The 26,915-nt window shown below is 39.4% G+C and overlaps 1 protein-coding gene across 5 annotated transcripts in view; it reads right to left on the reverse strand.

Moving 5' to 3' along the window:
• reln (reelin) overlaps positions 1 to 26,915 on the reverse strand; it is a 109,850-nt gene that overhangs the window by 13,181 nt on the left and 69,754 nt on the right. For all 5 annotated transcript variants that reach the window (XM_030136425.1, XM_030136423.1, XM_030136426.1 and 2 more), the window contains exons 12-50: positions 26,439 to 26,590; positions 26,223 to 26,338; positions 25,640 to 25,848; positions 24,900 to 25,028; positions 24,634 to 24,743; positions 24,366 to 24,432; positions 23,867 to 24,100; positions 22,673 to 22,834; positions 20,895 to 21,131; positions 19,065 to 19,257; positions 17,853 to 17,965; positions 15,776 to 15,913; positions 15,496 to 15,682; positions 15,130 to 15,335; positions 14,510 to 14,681; positions 14,112 to 14,318; positions 12,921 to 13,156; positions 12,124 to 12,281; positions 11,796 to 12,003; positions 11,588 to 11,664; positions 10,910 to 11,068; positions 10,332 to 10,526; positions 9,210 to 9,483; positions 8,959 to 9,099; positions 8,673 to 8,850; positions 8,493 to 8,577; positions 8,198 to 8,380; positions 7,775 to 7,943; positions 7,532 to 7,637; positions 7,183 to 7,409; positions 6,766 to 6,989; positions 6,363 to 6,513; positions 5,977 to 6,235; positions 5,517 to 5,766; positions 5,262 to 5,430; positions 4,896 to 5,036; positions 2,433 to 2,610; positions 978 to 1,171; positions 583 to 833 (exon numbers count right to left, since the gene is read on the reverse strand). In XM_030136425.1, the coding sequence (XP_029992285.1) occupies positions 583 to 833; positions 978 to 1,171; positions 2,433 to 2,610; positions 4,896 to 5,036; positions 5,262 to 5,430; positions 5,517 to 5,766; positions 5,977 to 6,235; positions 6,363 to 6,513; positions 6,766 to 6,989; positions 7,183 to 7,409; positions 7,532 to 7,637; positions 7,775 to 7,943; positions 8,198 to 8,380; positions 8,493 to 8,577; positions 8,673 to 8,850; positions 8,959 to 9,099; positions 9,210 to 9,483; positions 10,332 to 10,526; positions 10,910 to 11,068; positions 11,588 to 11,664; positions 11,796 to 12,003; positions 12,124 to 12,281; positions 12,921 to 13,156; positions 14,112 to 14,318; positions 14,510 to 14,681; positions 15,130 to 15,335; positions 15,496 to 15,682; positions 15,776 to 15,913; positions 17,853 to 17,965; positions 19,065 to 19,257; positions 20,895 to 21,131; positions 22,673 to 22,834; positions 23,867 to 24,100; positions 24,366 to 24,432; positions 24,634 to 24,743; positions 24,900 to 25,028; positions 25,640 to 25,848; positions 26,223 to 26,338; positions 26,439 to 26,590 (6,845 nt within the window). The remainder of the gene's footprint in view (positions 1 to 582; positions 834 to 977; positions 1,172 to 2,432; positions 2,611 to 4,895; positions 5,037 to 5,261; positions 5,431 to 5,516; positions 5,767 to 5,976; positions 6,236 to 6,362; positions 6,514 to 6,765; positions 6,990 to 7,182; positions 7,410 to 7,531; positions 7,638 to 7,774; positions 7,944 to 8,197; positions 8,381 to 8,492; positions 8,578 to 8,672; positions 8,851 to 8,958; positions 9,100 to 9,209; positions 9,484 to 10,331; positions 10,527 to 10,909; positions 11,069 to 11,587; positions 11,665 to 11,795; positions 12,004 to 12,123; positions 12,282 to 12,920; positions 13,157 to 14,111; positions 14,319 to 14,509; positions 14,682 to 15,129; positions 15,336 to 15,495; positions 15,683 to 15,775; positions 15,914 to 17,852; positions 17,966 to 19,064; positions 19,258 to 20,894; positions 21,132 to 22,672; positions 22,835 to 23,866; positions 24,101 to 24,365; positions 24,433 to 24,633; positions 24,744 to 24,899; positions 25,029 to 25,639; positions 25,849 to 26,222; positions 26,339 to 26,438; positions 26,591 to 26,915) is intronic.

Below are 26,915 nucleotides of genomic sequence, written 5' to 3' on the forward strand. Positions count from 1 at the left end.
TAGAAACATGATTTCTGGAATTTTGGGGATTGTCTGAAATACTGACAACATGGTATTTTAGGCACTCATTTCTTTTTCTCTGTAGCTTCATCATTATGGATCCTGATGGCATTAGAATATTACAGATATGATTCATGCTTGGTAAAGAACAGCCAAATCAAGTGTTGGCAAAAACAGAGTAGTGATTTGATTTTCATGTTAGAATCCACAGGCAAACAGGATAATGGAACAAAGAAATGGCAGATGTAACATTTGTATAAACAGAAAAGATTTTTTATCTTACATATTTTCTATCAGCCCTAAAGTGTACAGCTATTAGCTAGTACTGAAGAAAACAGCAACACCCTCTCCTTCTTCACACCTTGATGGTGTTGAAAGATGAACAGCTACTTTCATCTGTGTTCTTTTTCTTATTATTCACATGTTTAAGAGGAGTAATACTAAAAGTAAAAGAAGTTGTTTGTCATTCTGTTGTTGCTGAAAATAAAAAAAGTGAACAAAAAATGAGCTCCTTTAAATCCATGCTATTAGTTTGCATAGTTCTAAGTAAACAACATATTCCAGCCCCTGCTCTTTCTGTACCTATGGGTGCTTCCTCTTGCTCACTCAGCTGACCTATCCTCCCTGAAGTCTCATCAGCTGGTGATCTCTCATGGCTGGGTAGCGCCACACCTCCAAATGTGTCAGAGATCTGAGCTCGAGGGTCAGAGCCTGCGATCAGGACATTGTCTAGAGCCCAGTCGCTGTGGTCTGCCCCGTCGTGTTGCGGCTGCCACCAGCGCACACGCACTCCCTCCTGTCGAGCAGCAGGGGGCAGCAGCACATTCACAAACCTAAACAGAAAATCATACTTGCACGTCAAGGAAGAGGAAGGCATGTTGCTTAGAAAATATTATCTTTACAGCTATATCAGTTTGCACATTAATACTTAATAAAATATTGTGTACTATTGATTGTGTGGTTGTAAAAGGACCCACCCAGGCTTGGTGTACAGATCATAAAAGATCTCAGTTAATAGATGCCAGTTGATTCCTCCGTTCAGACTGTACTCCAGAAGTACACCCTGGTTGCGGTTACTTGGTGGGATCATGCAGCCGTACATGAAGTAAAACTGTATGAACTCTGCGTTAGTCAGGTTCAAGTCCACTGTCACCAGCTGACGACTGCAACTCTGTACACACACACATAGAGGAATGTCACTGAAATGCAGTTTTAATGAATAAGAGGTCTGTGTCTACTGGATCTGTGCTAATAATGTACCCTTACAAATAATATGAAACTAGTCTCAAATGGCCTGTTAGGATGTCTTTGTTACAGACAACATATACCGTACCTCACGACCAGAAAGAGAAATTTGGCGTCTTCCCAGGACACAGATATATAAAAATTGATTATAATATTTACAAATTCATAAACTATTGGTAAAGAACAAAATAAACTGTTTAAAACTCATATGGCATTTATTCAATTATAAATGTACATCACTGAGACTGTATTTTCATATTTGCTGTGATTTCTTATCATTTTGAGAAATATCTCATTGTTGTTACCTAAAGGGGCTTCTTTGTGGGTTTATTTATTGCAATTGTAGAAAGAATTTCATGTAATGTAAAAATGGTTAGAATATTGTTAGAATTTTAGCATGTAATTATTAAACTGCTGTAGTCAAAAGATGAAAAAAGAATGATGCAGGCCTTTGTAATTCAACAGAAGAAGAAAAAAATCTAATTTTAAACATCCTTCACAGCCATTTGAGTATAGACACTCAGATATACAAGGTGCACCTGAATGCACCACTAAGTTCTTGTCGCTGTGTGTCAAACTGTAGAACTGAATTATTTTTTTTTTTTACCTATAAAAGCCTCTCTTTTTAATCCTTAATTCAGTAAAGACAGACATAAGAAAATAAAAATATTACACAGCAAAACTTTACCTAAAATTCTGACTGATCCTAACACATGGAGCTTAATGCTAAATATAATCGACCGCTCCCAGAAGATTTTCTCGCAGTGTATACATCCATGTGAAAATAAACCTGTCACCAGGTATCAGATTCTCATTCTTCTAACTCTCTTTGAAACACTGTCTGATATTAACAGCAGTCACATCATTATTCATTTCTTTTAACACATTCTGAATAAATATGTGTGAGCAGTGTGTGACTTTAAATAGCAGTATATCTTAACTCTGGTCAATAAAATTACCACATAAATGAAAAAAGAGAATGTACGGGAGGCAAAATGATTTTAACACTGTCATGTGATGATAAAGATGTTTCAATAACATGGCATGGAGAATAGAAATTTAAGTACTTTTAACTACCACTTTATCTCTAAAGTCATGATTAACTTGATAACTCTTAACACTGTAAGGACTGTATTGAAAAAATGGAAAACAACACAGAAAAACCACAAGGGCAGAGATGTTCTTACTCCACTGAAGTGCAGAGCGGCTCCAGAGGCCACAGCGCCACAAACAGTGCTGAGTTTCCCACCGGTGAGAATGTGCCAATGGCTGAGAGATGGAGCGCGACTAAAGCTGTCCTTCAGCTGAGACGGCAGAGGAACCACAGGCTCGTCGCAGTACTCTCCACCCCACTCTGGGTCACACCTGTGAAGGATTATGGGATGTCACACTGAAGCTGAACAATTTAGATTTTTTAAAATTTGTTTTCATTTTTAAGTTGTTTTGACCTTTTGTCTTCAATTATAATGCAGGTTTAATTAGATTTGTTTTGTTAATAACGTGTTTGTTGAGTTTCACTGATAGTTTGAATCTTTGTTTTTGGTAATGTGGAGTACATGTCAGTGATGAGACTCAAAAAGGTCTGAAAAGTGAATGTGTGGAAAAAAACTCAACACAACATACTTTTAAAACCATATTAAATTAGGACAGATAAACAATAAAACAATAAAAGATGTGTATCAGTCAGTGAATTACTAGATTTGTGTATGAAATAACTGGAGTAAGACTATAGCTAAGACATTTTCTCTACAATTCTAGTATATTATAATTAACTCTTTCCCCGCCATTGACGAGATATTCCGTCAATTGCTTCCCAACGCTTCCCCGCCAATGACGAGATTTTCCGTCAATCCGTGTTTTCACTGTTATACTGTAGTTGGAGGTGTTGTGGATCATGTGAATTACTTTCCTTAGTCCAAAAACAAACAATTAAGCAGCTTTTTCAGAAAAATGACGGGCCGGGTTTAACGTTTTTGCACTGGAGTCTCCGTATCCCATGGCAACGCATCCAGCAGCAGTCACTGAATGAGGAAATGAAGACTGCAGGAACCGCGCGCAGTTTCAAAAGCCTTAAAGATGATTATGGAGACAGAGTCTGACAATTCAATATATGATGGAGCTACAGAAGAACCATTTAGAGACAGGAACGGAGAAACAGAAGGTGAGGGAGACGAAGACGGAACACGGGAAACAAGGAGCGGCTCAGGTCCGACACGGAGGTGCGGGTGGGGGGGGGCGGGGGCACAGAGCGACACGGAGAAAATGACAGACAGGAGGAAGAGAAAAGAGACATTTGTAGAGGACATTCAAGGAGAAGACAGACATACAGACATGGGACAAGACAAAGGAAAGCTAGTCTGCATCTGTTAGAGTGAGTTCAGATTCAGACTGAGGACACAGAACATATTCAGCTGTAGAATGTCAGCAGGACACAGGGAAGACACTGTTGGATTTGGCTTTTGTATGAAATAAATAAATACATATATTCATACAGAGATAAATAACTAGATGTCCATATAATTATTTACAGATCAAACACAGCAGCTGGTCCAACAGGAGGACCTGGTGCAGCCAAAGGCCAGAAATCTACAGTATTTAGTGAATTTGTTTCTTTTTTTCTTGAAAATGAGGAATATTGAGGTGTTTATATCCAAAAGCTAAACTACTATGTGTTAGACTTATAACTGATGTATGTAAATGTGCAAAGTTTAGAAGGAACCTGGTGCTTTACAAGATGTTCGGTCTAAAGTTTGGTGTGGATTCCCCTAACATTTTGTGGAATGATGGGATATCTTAGAGCTGTTTGTTACTATTATTGCTGTTATTATTATTTTATTTTGTGATTTTGAAGACAGTGTTACTGTTGGTAAATAAGAAAGAGTCAAAATGTAAATAGGAAATCAGTTTTCTCTTGAAAATCAATATCTTTGAAAAAAATGCAATTTTCTCAGCTTTTTGCTCAAAATTCAGTTTTTTCCTGAAAATGACCAATATTCAAATGTTTATATCTCACGAACGAATAAAGATAGAATAAAATAGTTTTTTGTGTTTAAAAGTTGAAGTTCTGTTCTTTCTTTTGATGTATTCAGTGTTCACATACTCCTAACACAACATTTTCAGTGAGCCTCCAAAGATTAGTGAAAATGACCAAAACGGCTGGCGCTGGCTACCAACTCACTGGAAAATGCTCTGGCGGGGAAAGAGTTAATTCATACAATGTCAGTTTGCCATCTTTTCAGTAAATCTGGATTTTTTTTATTTTAATCTGTTACTTTAGTGAAATGTTTTGTATTGTTCTGAATTTCTCTTTCCTGCCTTATTTTCATTATTTCATTAGTCTTCGTTGATAATAATAACTTCAGTAGGACCAGAGTTTATTGCCATACTTATTACAATGTGAGCATGTACAGAAAAATATGATACAACAAAACATAGGTGTAACTGTTTCCAAACCCTTAATTCTGTCAGCAGATAGATCAAATCAGCTGGCATCAAGATCAAATAAAAATCCTACAAATGAAGCATTTTGGCACAAAAGGGTCTGTTTCACCTTTGGCTTTAAATGTTGGTTTTGTTTCAGTTGACATTTAAGTTGTCACATTTAGAGTAAAAACCATGGTGTGTGTATTTGAGAGACTGTTGCTACTTACACACAGGAGCTTTGCTGACAGTGTCCATGTCCTGAGCACATATCTGGACATCCATCTCCAATGTAAAGGTTATCCAGAGCCCAGGTCTGCTGCTTGTCAAAGGGAGCCTGTTGGAACCAGCGGAACCTTGTGGCAGGGGACCTTAAAGATAGTTACATAAAGACAAATTAAGAATGAAGTATGTAGCAAGTATAAATCTGTGAAAATTGCTACTTCTCTAGCAGACTGTTGAATAGTCTAGGGGAATTAAGAGGACTAAGGCCAAAGCAACATAAGGACTTTTTCCGAGAATTAGAGTATTTCGTAGAGTCTTGATGTGCTTAAGGTTTATCTATGTTTTTGAGTAAAGCTCCAGGAGGTGCTGACCTTGCATAAGAAGGTATTGGCAGAGTAACACGACCCCATTTATTGTATGTGTCTGAAACCAGCAGCCTCTGCAGAGTGTAGGAGGAACAGTCTGGGCTTGTAGGTAGACAGTCTCTGACCACTGGCTGCCAGGTCAAGCCTAGATCCAGAGAGTACTCCAACTCTACAGCTGCAGAAGAAAAAACATTTTCAGCATGCACAAATATAATATCAGCTTAATTTGACCTATGCTATATCTCTATTGCTATTGCTTACAGTAGCAGGAGTTCGTGACAGAGCAAGAGGCAGAGAAATCAAACTGGATGAAGGCGTCTTGACCCAAACTGATGTCAGTGGTGACAGCATAGCGAGTGTTAGACTTCTCTATGAAGGCAAACGCTGGCCCATCAGAGCCACAAACAGGCATTCGAGTTCCCCCAGGGTGTAGGAGCCACGATCGACCATCAATAGAGGAGAAATCATCTTCCAGTGGTCCCCAGCCACTGGCACTGCCACCTACCACCACCTGAAGAAAAAGGGTTGAAATGTATACAATTAAAGCAGACACAGGAAGTTAAAACACTGTACACATACTATTTATCAGTGTGAGGCATGAAAGAATAAACATTTGAAAATAAATATTTTGATATGTGCTGGTCTGTAAATAATTTGAACGTAAGAGAATAACTGGATGGACTCCAAAGCTGTAGCCTGTAACTTCACATGCTAACTTTACCTGGTCAATGACCCACGGGCTGTAAAAGTGTCCATTTTCTGAAGGCTGCCACCAGCGGAGACGTGTTGAAGTGGTCCGGGCCCGCAGTGGGATCTCCAAAGCGACCAGCCGAGCCTGATTGCTGCTGTTGCTGAAGAGAAATTCTTGCAGGAGTCCCCAGGTCAGCCCTCCATCCACAGAGAACTGCAGCAGCACAGGCTGGGATCGAGGGTCTGGAGCAGCTTTACCACAGCCCAGACGCAAGAAAAACTGTACAAACCTGCAGAGGGCAGTCGTGGAAACGTGACAATTTTTTTATTAGCGACAACAGTAAATTCAGCTGAATCAGATGTCATGTGAGGTCGGGATGTGATTTTATAATTTCAGTGTTGCTGTTGTAACTGTACCTGGCATTGGACAGGTCTAAGTCATTTGTGACCAACATACGCAGGCCATCCTCACTGAAAAACAGGTGGTTTCCACTTGACATGATACCACATTTCCTGGATGGTTTACCACCACTCAGAAGTCTGAAATGCTCAGCATCCACAGCTCCTCCTGAAGATGAATATGAGAACATAAACACAGCTTGATTTGACTGTTCTAAACAACATATTTACATAGGTTTCATTCGACTTCCACATTAACCTGAAACTGTAATGAACAAAAACTGTAACAGTGAATGCACTTGACAACATTCAGAGGGAAATCACCTCTTTGAGAATTTCTGAATGATTACTATATACATCATAACATGGAAACACACAATCCGCTTCTGGGCTTTTTGTGTGTAGACATATGTGAACACACCTTCAAAGTCCTCCTTTAAGAAGTCAGGGTTGGGAGTGTCAGGTACAGAGCAGTCAGGTCCAGAGTATCCGGGATCACACACACAGTGGGTACCACCCACACAGGCTCCATGGCCATTACACATGTCCTGACACTGTGGGCCAATGTAGACATTGTCTAGTGCCCATGTTGGAGGAGCAGAACCAGTTGAGAAGAAACCCTGATACCAGCGGAACCTCACTGAACTGTGGGGAAGTCAAAAAATAGAAAATAAGTAAATAAAATATATAGAGAAGGTATTTGAAGTCATCAATACCATCTCCATCTCTGTTTAGGATCTGGGTAATGATACGCTACTTCCCTGCCAATAAACCTAAACATGCACATAGCAGTGACAGAGCTCCTTGTTAGTTGCTATATCTTAAAACCAGTCCTTACCCACAGAGGCGTAGCTTCCCAAAATGGATGACCTCCCTTCTCCAGCCCTGTGTTGTACCAGGGAAGAAGATACTGGCAGGGTGAAGCTCCGTAGAGCATAGTGAAGATGGCTGGGGCCCACCAGCACACAAAGGTACCAGAAGATGCCAGGTGGCACCAAAATCCCGTGAAAATTCAAGGCGCACCGGGTTGGTTGAGGAGCTCTCAGCTGTGCAGCCCACATTAATCTGGACAAACATTAATATTTATGACATCAGGGAGGATGACGAGTCATGATTTATGCCTTGAATGAGTAAGTATTATGATTGTTTCTTTGGGAAAATAAGTCATCAAGGCAGTGTTTGCATACCTCAAACTGAATGATAGTGTTCTCATTTACGTCAATGTCCCTGGTGGTAATAGAGTGCTCTCCCAGCTCGCTGGAGACAAACACCATCGCTGACTCATCCTCCTCCCTGGACATACATACACAGCCGAAGGTTTGTCAGGAGTGAAAACATTTGGAGTTTTAGATAGATCTGTCCTGATTTTACTTAAATAACATCTCAGTGCCATTGCCAACATTAAAATTCTTCATTTATGTTTCTCTTACAGTCCAGTTTTCTGGTAGGGGCAGTACAGGCCAGTGTTTCCTCCAGGGAAGAAGAGCCAGTTGGATTCATTGGGGCCCTCCTCAAAGCTGTCTATTACCACTGGTGGGTTGTGTAAGGAGCTGCCATCAATTATGAGATCATCTATCACCCACACCTCCTCCTTTTTACCTGAATAAGAAAACACAGATCCTACATTCACTTTGGACTAAGGAAGACTGTGAAGGGAAATGTAAATGTGACCATGTAAGTGTTGGAGATAGAAGAGGATGAAAAACAAAGAGTGTGCCGCACCAGAAGAAAAAGACAGAAGGCAGGTTCTGGAGGTGTTAGATAAAAAGAAGTGAATCTAGATAAAAATTGGAGATGCAAAGGCTGCCGATTATGTTTGTTTTAATTTGTTATCATACTGTTTGTTCACTCACCACTGTTGTAAGGCTGCCAGAGTCTAAACCGAGTAGCGTTGGTCTGGGCACTGGCTGGCAGTGGCAGGTGGAGGAACAAGGTGTCCGTGGAAGCAGGGAAGTAAAACTCATCCAACAACAGCCAACTGATTCCTCCATTCACAGAGTACTGCAGTAGCACTGAGTGAGAGCGCTCTGGGACACCTACAGGAGTCCACAAGAGCATGATATCAAAACAACAGAGCAACAGCAACACTATGATACAACCAAATATCACCTATTATCACCTTGAGAAAAGAAGCATGTAATGCGGTACCTTTGGTGATGAATTTGAAGGAGAACTGAATGTAGAGCGTGTTTGTGCAGTCCAGATCCCGTGACACAATCATACGCAGACCATCCTGCACAAAAAGATTGTACTTTAGTTTTAATCAATGATCTTAAGATTTTACAATGTGTCCTGATCATATAATTACACTGTTATGGGGACACCTACTCCTTTGAAAATAAGCGCAGTGCCAGATTTAAGAGGTTCTCCACTCAGAGTTCCCCTCTCTGCTCCGTAAACTTCAGGCCATGTCTCCTGTTGCAGGTTTTCATTGAAGTCCTCTCTCAGCACAGAGGGAAGGGGTGTCAGGGGTACACAGTGTGCCCCGCCATAACCCTTATCACACCTGTTTTACAATAGGAGAAAAAAATGGAAGAAAAGTCAGAGACAGTTATACATAGGATGATAAATTGTGTAAAAATGGTACAAGGTTTAGCTGTTTTTTTTTACTTACAAACAACGGCCATTGTCACACAGACCATGTCCAGAGCACATCCACGGACAGCCAGGTGCCAGTAAAACATTATCCAGTGCCCAACCTTCTGCCCCTGGAGTGAAATGGCTCTGGATCCAACGGAATCGAGTTCTTGGGGAACTGAGGCAATTGACAACAAGAAAAATGTAGCCTCAGAGGTATACAAATAGTTTTAGCAAATGACAAATACTATTTATTTATTTGTGGCACTCAACACGAACAACACATACTTGGCAGCACTGGGCAGGTAAACAGTGATCCTCCTCCAGTGTTTGTACTGAGTTGAGGTATAGATGGAGCTCTGAGTGTAGCCAGCACAGCCAATGGCTGGGGGAACACACTCCGGAGTGATGAGAGCCCAGTGACGACCACAGTCTGTGGAGTACTCAAGTCGCACGCCGTGGGAGAATGAGGTGGACTTACTACATCCCATACTCAGCTCAAACTGCAGGAAGGATGAGCCTGACACTTCAAAGTCCCAGCTCTCTGCATACCTTGGCTTTTCTGCAGAGATTAAAAGAAAAAAATACATTGTCAGGTGTAGTCTGAGGCCAGTATCTACAATAAGTCAAAATGATTAACCTCTATTTGGGCACTTTGAACACATTTATACATATATAGCATGTGTGTACATATAACAAAGTCAATATAACTCCAAATGCAAATAAACCTCTGAATATATAGCAACAGCTTCCTGAGTAATGGTGAAGCATGTGCATTTTTAGTGAATGAGGACACCCATCAAGTCTGACAATCCTATGCTTTATTTGTTCAGAGATGCACACAAGAGCTTGTTTATAGATGTGCTGCCAAATTACTCTTGCTGTACACACTTAATGAATGAGTCCAGTTGTAATGTAATATTTGCACAAAGTAAATCCGCTCACAGCTTGATGCAAGCATAAATAACAAGCAGGATGTTCAGTCAGGTTTGCTTTCATTAATAATGCAAGACCCAAAGTGCCACAGTAAATGGCTGATTCAATTTCAGCCTGTTGTGTGTATAATAGTGCAGTGTCTTTGTATAACCATTTACGTGGTTTGTTGGATATGTGTGCATTTATTTGCATGCCTTTATCTATGATTTTTCATATGTTTGGGGTCTTTTTTTCTTGTGTAAACCAATTTTAACCAAGCAGTTTAGTTGTTTTATTATAATGCTGTGTTGTGGAGTTTATTCATACTGCACTGCTCACTATAAAAAGAGCAGATCCACTGAAGCAGATGGCTGTCAAGTGGCTTACTCAGGTCCACTCAACAATGATCACTAACTGACTAAAAGTTACCCTTCTTTCCAAACAGTCAAGTAATTTAAATCTGTGTTCATGCACGTGTTTGAATGGGTGACTCACTATCAATAGCCTCAGAGTTGAAGGTTAGTGCTGTGTCCAGTGATAAACAGTCCACAGTCACCTCCCCACCCTGAATACGGTACCAGTTGTGCCTCAGAGGGGTTGTGCCATCGAACTTGTCATGGAAACCTGTTCTGGAGCTGTCATTCATACCAATCAGAACATCATCGAGAGCCCACTGGGCAGAGTGTTTCCCTGCAATAAAAAAATACCGGATAGGTAATGATACAATTTACATCCAAGGAAATCAAATCCAAACATTTCTAATGTGAGTGAGTGAACGAAACTTTATTTTATTTTGGACAAATAGAAATCAGAATACAAACACCAACAAAGCAAATACTCAAAGCAAATTATCAGCAGAAAACAACCAAAACAGAAAAAGGAAAGTTATCCTACTGGACAAAATAAATAGTTAATGAAATTTTAGTGCTATTTACACATCTGAAAAGGAGTGGGAAGAAGTAAACACTTATTTAATCTCAATCCCTTTTTCCCCTAAATTACTTCATCAACTCCCCCAATTCACTTCAAAATGCTTTATATATTTTATTATCGACCTTAAATGAGGCACTGACCTTGCTGTGGCTGCCACCACCGAAATACAGTGTAAGGGGTTTTAGCTGGAGGTGGCAGTTCGATAGTTACTACTTGAGGCTCCAGGAAAGAACTAAAGTCCAGCTCCCTGAGGAACTGCCACTGGACTCCATTGTTGGTAGAGAACTGGACAATTACTCCTAAAACAAAACAAAACAAAACAAAAAAAATAGAAGAGGGATTAGTAGCTCAGAGAATATTTACAGATACAGAACTAAACAGATGCAAAAAAATACAATTATTGCCAGACAGAAGAATTATAGTCTCGTAGCCATGATTAGTACAAACAAGCTCTTTCGAGGACCGGCAGTGTTTTATCTGATGGTATGGAAAACTGCAATCAGACTGAGCCTTCAGCATCGCTTTACGCTAGAAATCCACAATCTGCTGACAAACAGAGATATTCCTGGACTTAACTCACAGATAGAGACAATAAAGACACAATCTTTAGCTTCTTCACTTTTGCTGCATCACACGGCCAATCATAGACACAATGTAAAGACACAGATAAAACAAACCAGTGCTGAACTGATCAGATATGTGACGCTGCTCTTACAGACTTCACTATAAATAAACAGCCACAGAAATTCAGCACAGGCCTTTATTATATGGAATGTATGGAGAGCACTAGCATACTGACGGTTGAGTTTGATAATTACCTTCATTGCGAGAGCGAGGCCTGGTGCAAGTCGGTCCTAGACTCTTACTCCCAATACGGATATAGAATTGGACCAACCTGTATATGATGTGTGAAAAAATTACATATCACATTGAACACATTTCATACAGATTTATAAGGTCTACCAAGCAAAACTTTTTCACCTTTTTAACTACAAATAACACGCTGAAATGCTGTTAGGTACTCACCGGGTGTTGCTGGTGTCTAGAGGAACTGTGCGGGCCTCTCTCCTCCCTGGGCTGCTGAAGTAAAGGGCCTTGCCTTCACCGATGATACCACAGCCCCCTCCGATTTGTCCCCCACTGAGACTCTGCCAGAGTGGACTGAGCTTTCCCTCAAAGCCTTCAGTCAGCTCTGTAGGACTGGCTACAGAGGGAACACAACTATCCTGCTCCACTGTAGAAAAAAGCATGGAATCACAAGGAAGAGCAAAAAATAAAATAAAATGTTCAACCTTTTTTGCTTTACTGTTTGTGTTTTATTGGCTCTAAGCCTGCATATGAGTGTGTTCTCTACCTGTGTATCCCATATCACAGAAACAGACTCCAGAGATGCAGTCTCCATGTCCGCCACAGTGGTTTGGACAGGGCTCTGAGATGTAGACACCATCTAAAGCAAAAGGTGGGGCATCTCTGTACAAACTGCTCTCCTGGAACCAACGGAACCTGGTTTTACTATAAAAATGAGTAAACAGAGAAGTGAGAGGGATCATTGAACTACTATTCTACTGATATTTAAAATATTGTTATGCCTTAAGAAAATGTATAAAATCACAACTACAACCAGTGTTGGGGAGTAGCCTTCTATAAGAGCATTATATAACACAATTATAAAATAAATGTACTTATAGTCCATTACAGTCTGTAATTATATAAAAGTAATTAGTCAAAACACTGACGATTACAAAAGAATTTCATTTGAATCTACCGTTTTTGGCAAAAAGCTTACAGGCAGAATACAACTTTGTACAGGAATGTGTCTTCTGGTGTATTTCAGGAAAAACACAAGCAAATGTGGGGACATATTTGCATATAACACCATCAGTGGTAGGATGATTTTCAGACAGATAACTCTAAATCTGGACAGGTTCCATTAAACTGATAGGATGCAATACATTTTGAGTGGTATTCATGTTGAGTATGCACTAGCTATCATCTATAAGACACAGCATTATTTTGATGAAGTAATCAAAAAAGTTACATTACTTACCTTATTTTAACATGGTATAAAACAATCTTTAAATCATGACATTTACTAAATACCTTTACCAGCACTGTTTACAACTTCCTTTGCATGCCTGTTACCATAGTTACCTGGCTGCAACGTTGCGCGGTATGACCACCGTGACTCTCGTCCACTGTTCGTAATCTCCAGTGTTGTATACGGTGGGCTCTCTGAGCTCCCGACCGCTGCCCTCACACATCCCTGTCCCTGGGGTTCCTGGGTAACATCCTTCCCTCACCAGGGCCCAGGTACGACCAGCATCATGGGAGTACTGGAGCAGGACTGGGGCAGATGCACTGAAATCTGACTCACAACCAATGTTCAGCTGGTTGGAGTAACAGTGAACAAGTAAAACTCAGTATTAATAAGCGAATGGAATAACGTTAGAGCTGCTCAATCTGGTGAAAAACTCATATTGCAATTACTGTGGATAATACTGGGATTTCAAGTCTACCTCTTTGGTAAAGTAAAAAGCCCTCTTCGTGTTTCTCTTTTGTCTTTTTTTTTCAGCTCAAAACAACATCTTAAATCAGCATACAAGTACAAAAACTTGCAAAAATACAAAAAATGGGAGGAACTTTTATTCTGCATGTTTTACCTCTCTGTGTTCAGTTTCACTAAATCCAAAATAGCATCATACAGTATATGTTGTGTTTATTTTTTTTTTTTCCAATTTTGCAGTCATATCACTCTATATCCTCCTAAATCTGAACCTTTAATTTGCTGCCTTTTCTTATTATGTAATTAAAGAGAATGATACTGCCATTATGACTGTAATTTAAGTTATTGTGCAGCCATAATGAACATATACATCATGACATGTATTTCTCACCTTTACTTTCCTTCTTCTTTATTAACAGATATCAACCAGATAATACACAGACTGCAAAAATAGCAATGAAATACTAAAATATAAAGAGGAAAGAAAATGATGATATAACGAAATACAGAACCATAAATAAAATAATTTTAGATAATACTAAAAGGTCATTCTTCTGCATTCACCTGTTCACGGTAATTTAAATAAAGAGGCCGCACATCATAAAATGTCTGTATTAAGTTATTTTCTAATTGGATGTGTGGTAACAGGGGTTCCTTCTATTTTAATAATGTCATTCTTCATCTGAGAATGTACCAAAAGCCATCACATTGGCTTACAGCTCATTCAAGTTGACATTTCTCATTGATACTCCACAAATGGTTCCAGTGAGTTTTACATATTCCAGTGTGTTTAAGATGTCTTCAAAGAGCATACATTCCCATGCTTTATACTACATTACCTTGAACTGTAGAGTGTAGCCAGGGCGCAGAGCCAGGTCTCTGGTGATAGCCACTCTGTCCCCATCAGAGCGCCCAAACACCATGGCAGACGGGGTCGGGGCACAGAAGCTGTTGTTACTTTCCCTTTCCATGCCTTCATTACCCAGCATCAGCCACACACTCATTTGGTTTAGAGGGTAGTCAAAAGCTGGTTTCTCATAAAAGTTCTGGGTAGACACAAGATAATGTCCAGAGTTAAAAGTATTTTTTGTGTACTTAAACAACTTTTTAGTCACTAAGTAAATAGTCAGAAAAATGTTATTACTTGATACTTTCAGTTATAATAAAAGATCATATCTCAAGATGAATGCTTCAGACGCTTAGATGATTAATCAAATCTCATATGCTAATGTCTGACCTGTGGCAGGGTAGGATTGGCCATTGGTATGATGTGTTTCTCCCTCTCTGACAAAATAATCACGTCATCAATTGCCCACTGGTCGTAGCCTTCCCCAGAGTGAAGAGGCTGCCACCAACGAAACCTTGTGGAGGGTGTTTTAGAGGCCAGAGGAAGCTCATAGTGGACAAAGCTGAAGGACAAAAGACAAGAAAACACTGATTACATTACAGTTTAACCTCTAAACCATCTCCAACACAGACACAATTTTTCCACACACTGACTGACTGTACATCATTATTTATTAATTATGAAGTGCAAGAAGTTATTTTATTCATTTCATCTAAATATGGAATTTTAATGTACATTTTATTTTCCTGTACATTATTTATGTCTAATGTGTGATGCTTGTCTATCTGTGTTACTATGCAACCACTATAATTGCCTTCTGAGCTCTTCATTGCCAGGTAAGACGTTTTTATTACAGGACTGTGATGGAGGCACACACTCTGAGTACCATTATAGTTATGGAAGTTTCTCTTAGAACACATTGTTCAGTTTAAATCAAATACACCTTAACAGAATCTTTTCAGCTTTAAAGACTTGATGTGAAAAATGTTCCTTTATGTCCGATCTCTTACCGAGGCTTTGTGAAGTCAGTGAAGTACATCTCAGCAATGAGGCCCCAGCTAATACCTCCGTCATTACTGTACTGCAGTAGCACTCCTTCCTCCCTGCTGTCTGCCTGGTTACACTCTGCCCAGTCTCCGCCCACTCGCAGGTAAAACTGCACAAACTCTGCCCATTCAGTGTCCAAGTCCCAGCTCACCAGCTGCCTCAGCCCAGCCTGAAAACCAGACATACATAAAGAGAGTTAACGTATATTTTCATAGTCAATTAATCTGACATTATTTTATTTAAGAAGATTCTAGGTATTGATGATAACATATTGACCCATAAATTCTGTGAGAAGGGAATTCTAATGTTTTTTTTGTTAGCTGTTTTACCTTGCTGAAGTACAGGGATGACCCAGATGACACCACTCCACAGCCCATGTCAGGGGTGACTACCTCACCACCAATCACCTCCTGCCACGTGGCTAGCAATGCATCTTGGGACTCAAAGTCTGAAAGTACGCTAGATGAGAGGGGTGAAGAAGGCTGACAATTTGTCCCAGAGAAGCCATCATCACACCTACAGGAGAAGACAGTGACTTTAGTTCGTAATGATGATTTTCATTTTCATTTGGGTAAAATGAATGAAAAGGTAATTAAACATGAAGCTTACCTGCAGTGTCCATGGTCACACCAGCCATGTCCGTGACACATATTAGGACATTGCTGGCCAATGTAAATGTCATCTAGGGCCCACTCATCCTGCTCGCCATAGTAGTTCTGGATCCAGCGGAACCGTGTGGCACTAGACCTGAACACAGAAAGTACATGCATGACAGAAACAGCAGCAGAAATACTGTACAGGCTGAATACAATGAGCATAATTTATAGTAAAATCCTCTAAAAATATATTCTTTTGGTTAGAAAGATATTTTTAACATTTAATAGGCATTTTGCCTTTATTTGACAGAGGTAGGAAATGGGGGAAAGTGAGGAAGGAAATGCCATGCCGTAAAAGTTTCAGCCGTTCTGGAATATAATTGGGACTCACTGCTCAGGGCATTGTGGCCAAGTGGTATAACTCAGCTATCGAGGCAGCCCTGGCTGTTAAAATTGCATGACATGATCTCAGCAGTCAAATAACTAACAATGACTGAGGTCATGTCAAGCAATCATGTTATATTCACTAATCTACTTCTTTCTGGAATGTCGAGATTTGTGGATTTAGTGATCTGGCAGGTAAAGATTAACCTTATCACATGAACATATGTGTGTTTCTTATGTGTGTCTAGGCTATGCAGCTGTGTGAAACGAATGTCACAGTGAGGGCAATACCATTACCAGATCATTTGGTGCGAAGGCATAATACAGATGTGAATGTATGTGCAGTACATGATTGCACATGGGCTTTCAGTGCACGTACAGTATTGAAAAATGGATGCAGAAACATAGACGATCGGGTATATTGGGTGTTATACAACAGGGAGGTTCTTTGGTCTGCTGCTTCGGTGACCCATATAAACCAAGATGACCTTCTGATCATACAGAGCTGACCACGACTCTTTTATTATCATTTACTGCCATGAACCTGTGACCTCTCATCACATCCTGCAGGAGATTAAACCACCTTAATTTAGTAGCTGAGTAGTAGAATGAGATGGGGGTGGAGATTACAGTGCTCAATGTGGAAGGTTTATGTGTGTATTTGGATTGATTGATGTGTGAGTTAGGGCTGGTGTGGTACATACTGTATATTCCTGAACACTCATACACCGCTAGTTTTGGCTCTGTTTGCCTTATGAACCATATAGTGTTTAACAGGCTCAACAAAGTGATAATAGTGTTCGTAAATGCATAACTTCATCATATAATTGGAATACCTTAGCAGGTTGCAAGTTATGAAGTAATTAAAAAACTATAACCTGCTAAATGTGACTATTTAAATCCTGTTCATCTTGGTACTAAACAGTAACTAACATCAATAATGATACAACAAATGCAAATGAGGAGCCAGAGCTGGAGGTTGTCCAATAATTTAGAACTGTGTTGGGGAGAAACTTTTTATTACACCATTAAATTATAGCAATACTTGGCACCAGCCTCAGAGTTGTGAATCAGGCAGAAACTGTGTGTCAGCCAATGTTATATCTCAGGAACTTGTCACATTAAACATATAGTTTGTGATGGCATCACCCAAGTATGTCTAAAATAGAGTGAGACGCAAACTATTCTGTCCATATGAGTGTTTATGGCTGTGGCAAACAAATTTAGTTTTCTGTTTTTTTTTAAGGATGAAGGTGACTCTGAGCCTCAGATATATATTAAAGTAAGATTTGTTACTTGTACCAACAGCATACCAAAACTGCTGTAAATTGATAGTGTGGTTCTATTGATGAAAAAAAAGTGTTATATCCAGTTATTGAATATTTTGGATCATAATAACACAGTGGAAGTCAATGAAAGTTCTTAGTCAGCACTCAAAAATCTGTTAAATGCTTTGATTTGCTTTGGAATATAAAGCAGATTTCTCTTATCTTGCTTTTTTTTTTTATCATGCCTTGTGATGTTTCGAAGCTAAGAAAAATGTGTGAATGCCTACTTTTGTCCTTTATGTTACACAGTCAGTTGTATTTCCTATGTATTGTGCTTGTGAGCTTAAAAAAACACACAAATCAGATCAGAGAACACATGATCGCTAAGGCCACTTTAGGGACATCTGAACATTTTATTCTATAGCTGCAGATACTAACCATGTTTTCTGAGGAAGAGACAGAGTGATACGTCTCCAGTCTTTGAACTCTGATGGGTGGTAGACACTTGGAGCTGTAAACTCTGAGCAGCTTGGCATCCCAGGCAGACAGGCCTATGCAAAGAAAATATCAGTTACACTTTATATTAAGGCACAGATATTGACCACAAACTAATGTCTTATTATCATACACATTAGCAGCATATTGGTACTTTATTAGTCATTATAAAGACCTTATTCAAGCCTTATTCTGCATGGCTACATTCTACAACTACTAGGTCATTAATTGATGTTAAAATTAATCATAGATTCTCCAATAACCTCATTATCACAACTTGCTAATAGTAACAAGGTTGTTAAACATGAATTATGAGCTTAAACTGCTTTGTAAATGACGGTTTTTATTAAGGCAGTAGGTGGTAAGGCAATTTACGAGAAAGAAAACTAAGCATAGATAGGTTGAATGTGTTCTTTGCAATGCACTGTGAACAATCTAATCATTTTAGAGTTAGGATTAATAAAATAAAGGTTTAGATGCATCATCATGATTTAGGTTTTCAACGTTCTAAAACAACATGATGCACTGCAGACACACCCTGAGGCTCCATCAGCCAGAGTATATGCATATGAAAGGCTAAAGCAGGATTATAGTATCTCTGTCCTTGGAAGACAAGACAGGATTAACAGTACACAACATTCAGGAGTTACATTTGCTACTTGCCAGATGACTGCATTTTCATTCACATAAGAGAATTAGAGAAAATTCACTGATGGAGGAGTCATTATGCCCTATTCAATTCCAAAGGCAGGAAAAATCTTGGCAGATACATTGCTGCTTTATGAATATTGATGAGCCAGTTGTGATCACAGAAAATCTTTGTCGAGTCATGAAAAGGTAATTTGCTTTCTGATTCAAATATTGTCATGCATTTTCAAATAGTAGGGTGATACAAGGTAATTACAATAATTTTGCATCAGCAACAAAGTGCCACATTTAAAGACTCATTATTTAGAAATTATTAGTGTCTACTGAGATGCTTTAATGACTAAATCAATATGCATGATTACAAATAAGTGATATGTTTACTTGTCTCCTGCAAGGTTGATTTCTACAACTTTTCTTCCTCAAGTTATAGACAAAGGTGTTTACCAGGCTGTAAAAATAAAATGGGCATGATGGTAATTTTGGCATTTAACATTTCACGCTCCTTACCTCTTTGACCAGGTGCCAAGTGAGGCCGTGATTGGTGGAGAACTCCAGGCGGACCTGTGTGTCAATGTGAGGGGAAGGTTCGCGACCACAGCCCATGACCAATGAGAACTGGAGACTGTACGAGGCGCCGATCTGCATCGACTGGGTTTCCACATAGCGGATACTCGAACCCGGGCTGGGCTCACCAGAAAAACTAAAGTGAAACATGGAATATAAGTGGTAAAATGTTACAATACATGATTGTAATGCAAAGGGAATTTTTATTCTTTTATAGCATGTTTCAAATTACACTGATAGCATGGTTGGTTTTCAGGGTGTATGTATTACTTTCAAACCCACTTTTGTCTTGTGATTGATACAATGTGCAATGCTGTCTATGAATTAGATCTTATATGCTACCAGTTTTCAGTGTACGCAGTACATTTTCAAAAGGAATCATCACACAAGGTTAAGGTTAAGGTTAATGTTAACTCACTTCATTATCCCCTTAAGGAAGTTCGGTGTCTGCCTTTTACCCATAATACACACAGTACCTTACATTAGCATTAGCAATTACAATTAGCACATATTACACATTAGGAGCAGTGAGCTGCCATTGAAGGTGCTTGGGGACCAACCCCAGATCTTCATCAGCTGCACCGTGGTATGGGGCACTAACAAGAGAATTAACCTATTTGTACTTGCGTTAGCAATTGGGACAAAATTGCTCTAAACTGCAACTATCAAATCATGCTTATAATATGATAAAGTATCAATACTACAAACTACAGGAAAGGTATAAAAACAAACTGTGAAAATACACCATTACATGTAAAAGTATTGGAGTGTATTCATTGTGCTATAAATGGTCTCTGTCAGTATTCTACTACTACATATAATGTTCTACCTCAGTATTACTGTTGCTTTACATGTGTGTTCCATTCTACGATTGTACTGTTGTCTTGTGAGTCTAAAAAGTCATGAGCTCATAAAACAGCTCCATGTTCTATTTTGTTCCTACTAATCTAAAAGGATTATTTAAGAATTTATCTAACTTCAGTAGTAGGAGAATTTTCTCAACAAGTGGTATCAGGCACAACAAACCCCACCCCTTGCACTTATTTTGGCATGGATCCAGATGACATCATCATGTCTATGTGTGTGCTGATGTCAGCATAGATATAGACAGCAGAGACAAATTTCAGCTATTATAAGTAAATAGGGAGAAACAAAAAAGATTTTAAAAATTCATAAAAAATTTCAACTTTGACCTACTTCTCCCCAAATGTAATGACATCCATTCTGTGTCACTGGCAATCTATAAACCCATTTTGGTACAAATTCAACTAATAGTTTTGCTGCTATGGACAAGTGAAATTTCGCCCATTATAAGTAAATGAGAAACAAAAAAGATTTTAAAAATTAAAAAAAAATTTTAAACTTTGACCTACTTTTACCAAAATGTAATGACATCTATTCTGGGTCACTGGCAATCTATAAACCCAGTTTGGTATGAATTCAACCAATAGTTTTGCTGCTAGAGTGTTAACAAACAAAAAAAAAGAATAAAAAACAATACCCCTTGCCTCCCCTTTGGGGGGCAGGGTAATAAAGGACCATGCAATCCTGCAGTTTAAAGTAACTTCAACTGTCAGACAAATGTAGTGATAGAAATAGAATTATGAAGCTGCATAAAATGGAAATACTCAAGCACAAATCCATCAATTGTGTAAGTAAGTGCAGATGAACACCCTTCCTCAACATTAAAAACAAAAGCATTCATACTTTAAAAATGACCAGTGGACTGTTTTTTGTATCATAGCTTTAGGATCAGGGTTCAGGATCTCTTACCTGAGGGTCCAGTCATGCTGGCAGTAGGGCTGGACATGGCCCAGATAGAAGCCAAGACTCTGTGTCACATCCAAAACATTGCTGAAGTCCAGACTTATGGTATTAAACAACACAGAGGTCATGCTGATTTCATCCAGAGCCCACACATCATGGCCACGTCCTGAATGATACGGCTGCCACCAGCGGAACTGCACGCCAAATTTACGAGCACCGGGCGGTAGTTCTACTGACACAATTCTGTTTGGAAAAAAAGCAGTCAGATTGAACTTTATTGACAGTAGATGGAACTTTTACTTGATTTAAGCTGTAGTGAAAACCACAAAAATGTTACAACAGAGAGAATTTGGGGACCTCAACCATAACGCTTCAGCTGGAATTAATCATACAGGCTGACTGAAGTGTGACTCAGGCTGTGATTTTGATCTAAAGCTTACGTAATCACAGTCTGCTGTTTGTATGTAATTTCACTTGGACAAACTTAAATAAAATGTGACACAATGCAGATGGTCAGTATTATCAAGGAGTATTACAACATCCTCCTTCATAACATTTTATTTTCGTATGGCCAACATAGATTTTAGATTTTGTCAACACTAAATCCTATATAATATTCGCAAACAAACAAACATGGTAAAACTTGCACTTGTACCACATTTGCTGTGTAGACACCACTATTCCCTAATACTCAGTGCCCCCTGTTGGCTTCTCTAGCACTGATGAAGTGCTCTGAGACCAGGCTACGCTGCTGGACTCCAGCCCACTTTGTCTTCATTACACACATAGATGGCACTAACTGACTCAATAGGTCCCAGTGGTTTACACCTCTAATACACCATTAGTAGCGGCAGTGTGTGTTAATGGAGTTACAGTGTCTCTGTGAATAATGGAATCATAAGTGCGCACACATTACATGTACATAAAGCATCAAAGTCACTAGTTTCATGGCTTTTTGTTATTAAATCACAAAACACATAATCAGAAAATGACCAGAAAAGGTGAAAAAAAAAAAATGCTTAAATTACAGTTACTCATTAATTTAATTTATGGAAATGAAAAGAAAAACATTCAAAATAAAGTTGATCTCTTTTGGTTAAGCTTCAGCTGAACTGTCCAGTTAACTGTCCACTGTTTATTAGAAAACTGGTCAAAAGTAGTCAAATATAATGAGTTATAATACTTTGATGAAGATGTTAACCCATAAAGAACCAGCCATTGGCAACCAAAAGCATCTACTGATGTAAAATCTTTAATACCTGTTGATCCACTAATCCTATGAATACATGTAAATAATTGGTGTAAAATACAGTTTGTCATCTTTTCATGGTCATCAGATATTACCCATTAGGACGTTGAGAGGCACCATAGTGAATGTAAAATCCATGGAGTCGGATCGATGACAGTGGATGGAAACACTTGGTTTATGTTCAGTTAATGATAGATTTTAGTGAAAAAAGTCACTATTTCTTCAGTTTTCTTTGTTTTGATCTAATAACCTTTGAATTTACCATGAGCTTTGATGAACATCTACATGATCAGTGAATTAAACATAGAAAAATACATGATGTACACCCGAAAAAACTCAAACTAAAGAGGATAATATTACAATAAATGGTGATAAATCACTTAAGAAATGTTAAATATAGAGAAAAATTAATCTGGGAACTGCCACAAAAGTACCACTGGGTCTTTATGAGTTAAACTAGTTACATTATTCATTACATTTTTAATTGGACAACTTGTAGTCATTAACTAATAAATCTCATAAACACAGCAGATACCTTGGCTCATGGAAGCCTTGGTAGGCGTAGTGCTGCAACAGAGTCCAGGTGATGCCGTTGTCTGAGGAGTAATGAAGCAGGACACCCTCTCCTGGCTGGTCTGGGGCAGGGCACGAACTCAGGGTGCTACGGCTGCCCAGCCGAAGAGTAAACTGTAAGTACCTGCAGTGAATGAGAAAGAGAACGAAGGGAAGAAGAAGTGTTGCACGATTGAAGGAGAAGAGGGACAGCGGTTGGGTCAGACAGAGTGTAAAACAAGGAAATGACACAGAAAAGGGCAGTTTGATAAATGACAAAGAGGAAAAGTAAGGTGACCAAAAGTGTGTTCATGAAGGAGAGGTGAGAAGAAGAGGGGTGAGAGGGTGGATAAACACACAGTCAGACAGAGTGGAGAGGTTGGAGGGAGGTGGGGGATGATGGATGAGATGATTAAATGAACGAGGACAAAATTAGATGAGAGAAGGTGGAGAGAAAGAAAAAGTAAAGGTGATCGAGTGAGTTCAACTGTATGTATCCACGCTTACTGTACATAGTCTTAATATTGCATAGGTTTGTATTCATCTATTTTTGGTAGAAATAATATAATTTATACTAATGTAATATTTATTCTAATTTCCATCATCTGTCTTACCCATCCAGTCACCCCCCAGCTCTTTCTGTCCTTGGCTGAGCTGTGCTTTCATTAGCAGTGCAGTTTTCTCTTTCAGGCAGCTGTTCACTCAATCAGCCAGGAAACTGGCATTAAATATGGCCATCAGGTGGCACACTGAGAGCCGCAACAGGCATAATCAATCTAACACAGATGCCATATCTAACTTCATCGTTCCCTCTCTATCTTTCACTCTCACATTTTCATTTTCTCCTTTCATCTCTCCTCTCATCTGCAGTCCTCCCCATGATCACAATCCATCTCCCACCATATGAACAAAGAAAATCAAGGGAAGAGGAGCTGATAAAGTAGGAGTTGATTTGCTGGAACATTTGCTGTATCAATCACAAGTAAAGGCACATAATGAAGCTGAACTGACAGCAAAATCGGCACAATTAAAATCTGCTTTTGTGCGTGCTGAACATGCATACTTACATTTTTTTTTAAATTACATGATCTATTCTGTCTTTGTTCATGTCAGTCAATGATTCATGAATGCTAAATGTGTGTTTTAAAGTCCTGTTCTCCATCAGGGCTAGTCTTACCTGGCCTGGGAACTGTCTAATGGGGCAGTAACCAAGTGTCTCCTGCTGTCCCTGTTGAAGACCAGGGCTTTGCCGCTGGCGAGAACACCACAGCCAAAGCTGACCTCAGCCCCACGAAGTGAGGAGAAGCTGTGATAGGAGGAAAGACGTGGGCTGGAGAAACCCTCGGATAGGAAAGCTGGGAAGGTCTGGGAGGCCAGTTCACAGGCTGGACCACTGAAGCCTGGGTCACATCTGGGACATGGTTGGAAAGAGGGAAGGAGAGGCAGAGGCAAAGGCAGAAAATAGTGAAAGACAAGAGACATTATGAAGAATAAGATATTTGAGATGGGAAAGAGAAGGCAAAGATAATGAAAATCCATTAATAAATCATAACCATAATACAATTTGATTAATTTTATATGGTAATTGGTGCTCCAGGCATTAGTGGATAATGAGCAGACTCATTTTGAAGTGGAGACATTGGATTTATTTGGTTTAATAAAGTGCAAATCCTTACTTGCAGCCTGTGCGGGAACAATGTCCTCTTCCAGAGCAAAAACGAAGACAAGAAGGTCCAATATACACTGAAAACAGACGCAGGGAAATTGAATTATGTTATGTTACAAACAAGCCTTTTTTTTTAGCATGTTTTGTCTGTATGTAATAAAGATGTTTGTAATCCAAAATACAGCCTTCATGCATGAGAGAAGGTTTTAGGTTTTAGGGCTAAATCTGTAATTATTATTCTCATGAGACTTGGTGTCTCATGTGACCTGTGTTCTCACCATTGTCTATGGCCCACATGTTGCCTACTCCAGTGCCAGCCTGTTTCCAGCGGAACCGTGTGGTTTCTGTCAGGGCAGCGTTGGGTAGAGGAATGGAGATTCTGGTCCATCTAGGGAGGGGAATTAAGGCATCTCAATGTAAAGTAAATTCCCCTCGGATCTATAATTTCCCCAGGGATTAATAACCTATTCTGATTCTGATTCACGCTGGCTGACATGTACATCAATACAGCTGCACACATACACATATGTAGAGTGATTTATACCCGCTGTAGTTGTCAGAAGAGTAGATGGTGCTGTGAGGTAGGTGAGGTCCAGAACAGAGCTCTGGGAGACACTCGGTGTGCAACAGAGACCAGGAGCGACCATGGTTGGTGGAAAACTCCAGACTGACACTAAAAAACACAACAGAGCACCTATTTCACTATGTGTGCATTATACTTTGGATGGCCTCGTTTTACCTCTTTACCTCTTCTTCTGTATCTTTACATTTGCTTTGCAACATCTATTACCTTTTCAATTTAAAGCAAATTATAAAACTCAGCTCTAATTCAATTCAACTTTCAACTCAAGGTCCAATATAATCAGAGAAACACAATAAAAACAGGAAAAAAAGAAACAATTAAAGAGTCACTTTAACAAGACAGCGACACCAGTGCCTCCATATCCTGGACTGGTAGCGAACGGCACTACATCTATTGTCATAAATGCCCTTAAAAACTGTAACATACTTCTTGAAACTTGTTGAAAAGTCAACGGAGTTCAGCTTTACCTATTATAGATGCTGTTCTTCACAATCATTATATTCTAACTGTTACCAAAAAATTGCATTGTGTTTGTGTTGACTGTGTGCATCATTTGCTGATCTTGACACTAAAATAAGTAGGTGTCTCACTTGGCTGTCTGGGGTCTCCTTTGTTGCAACCCCATTTCATGATTTGGACTGAAAAGTGGCTCAATTTTCACAAAAGTGCACTGTCTAACCTAGTTTTAAAATGTGTCACACCTGTTGGCAGGCTGGTAGGAGCCACAGCCTAGGTTGATGGAGAACTGAGCAACATGTGTGTGAGTGCCCGGCAGCACAGGGAGCAGCTGCATGAAGTCCACTGCCCATACATGACGGTTGGCACCTCCATGTGAGCGCTGCTCCAGGCAGAACTGGGTGACTGGTGTTTGTAGCTCGGTAGGCAGTGCCACTGAGACCACTGCAGGAGTCTGGAAGAGGAGAGACGGAAAATGAGGAGATTATACCAGAGGGTTCTGGTTGGGAAAAAAACAAGAAATTGGGAAAGTGTTGTTTCAGCAGTTCAGTATGTTTATGAGAAAAATACTGTGGGAGGGGAGCTGCTGTTTAGCATACTTTTACATTTAATTACACAGTATTTTACGTTTTAATTTGTAATCAGTTGTACAATACAAATGTATTTCTGGTTCAAATGGGCTTTGAAGTAAAAAAACATGAAAAACACCAGCATATTATACTGCTACTTATGTCAATTCAGAATTTAACAAGAAATTAGAAAAAAACAGTATCAAACAGTCTGAATAATTAACTATTTATATTTTGTGTGTAAGAAAGTTTGTCTCACTCTGTAAGAAGAGTATGGAAGAGTGTCAAGAATCACACGTTCCCGTCTGCCTTCGGATCGTCCAAATAAGATCACGTCATTCTCATGGGACTCCCCTGGATCACACTCACCACCACCTACACATAAAAACTCCTCATCACTCTGTCAATGTCAAAACACAAAGTAACAACAAATGCAAACAGGAAATGTATGATGGAAGGATTGACGACTGTTTACCCATGGTAAAGTGGAAGCGAAGATTTCCATAAGATGTGGTGTCGAGGTAAGGTGTACACACTCTCCTTCGGCCCTCCAGCTCAAATACCAAGGCTGAGCCTGATTCGATCTCCCCACACTGGGTCCCATACACAGCCCCTTCAATGTCCCAGCTAAATTGGACAAATTGAAGTTGAGAAAGTGGGTTCAGTATGTTAAGAACACAAAAACATATTAGTATCACCTCCAGCTGTCTGTCTCTGTCTGTTGAAGCTTAATGGAAGGTTAGGACAAAGGATGAACCCATTAAATGTTGGAGCAGATTCATGAAAAGGGGCTGGACTTCCATGAACCTGGACTTTTTTTCACAGTTTTCCAAAATACTGTTTCATTGATTGATTTGAACTGTAGTATTCATCTAGTTATAAACACTAGTATGACTGAACACTGAAATGACACTTAAACTGTATAAGGAAGCATATAAACCATATTCAAAAA

Source organism: Sphaeramia orbicularis, chromosome 6 (assembly GCF_902148855.1).
Source record: "Sphaeramia orbicularis chromosome 6, fSphaOr1.1, whole genome shotgun sequence".
NCBI classification, from domain to species: domain Eukaryota; kingdom Metazoa; phylum Chordata; class Actinopteri; order Kurtiformes; family Apogonidae; genus Sphaeramia; species Sphaeramia orbicularis.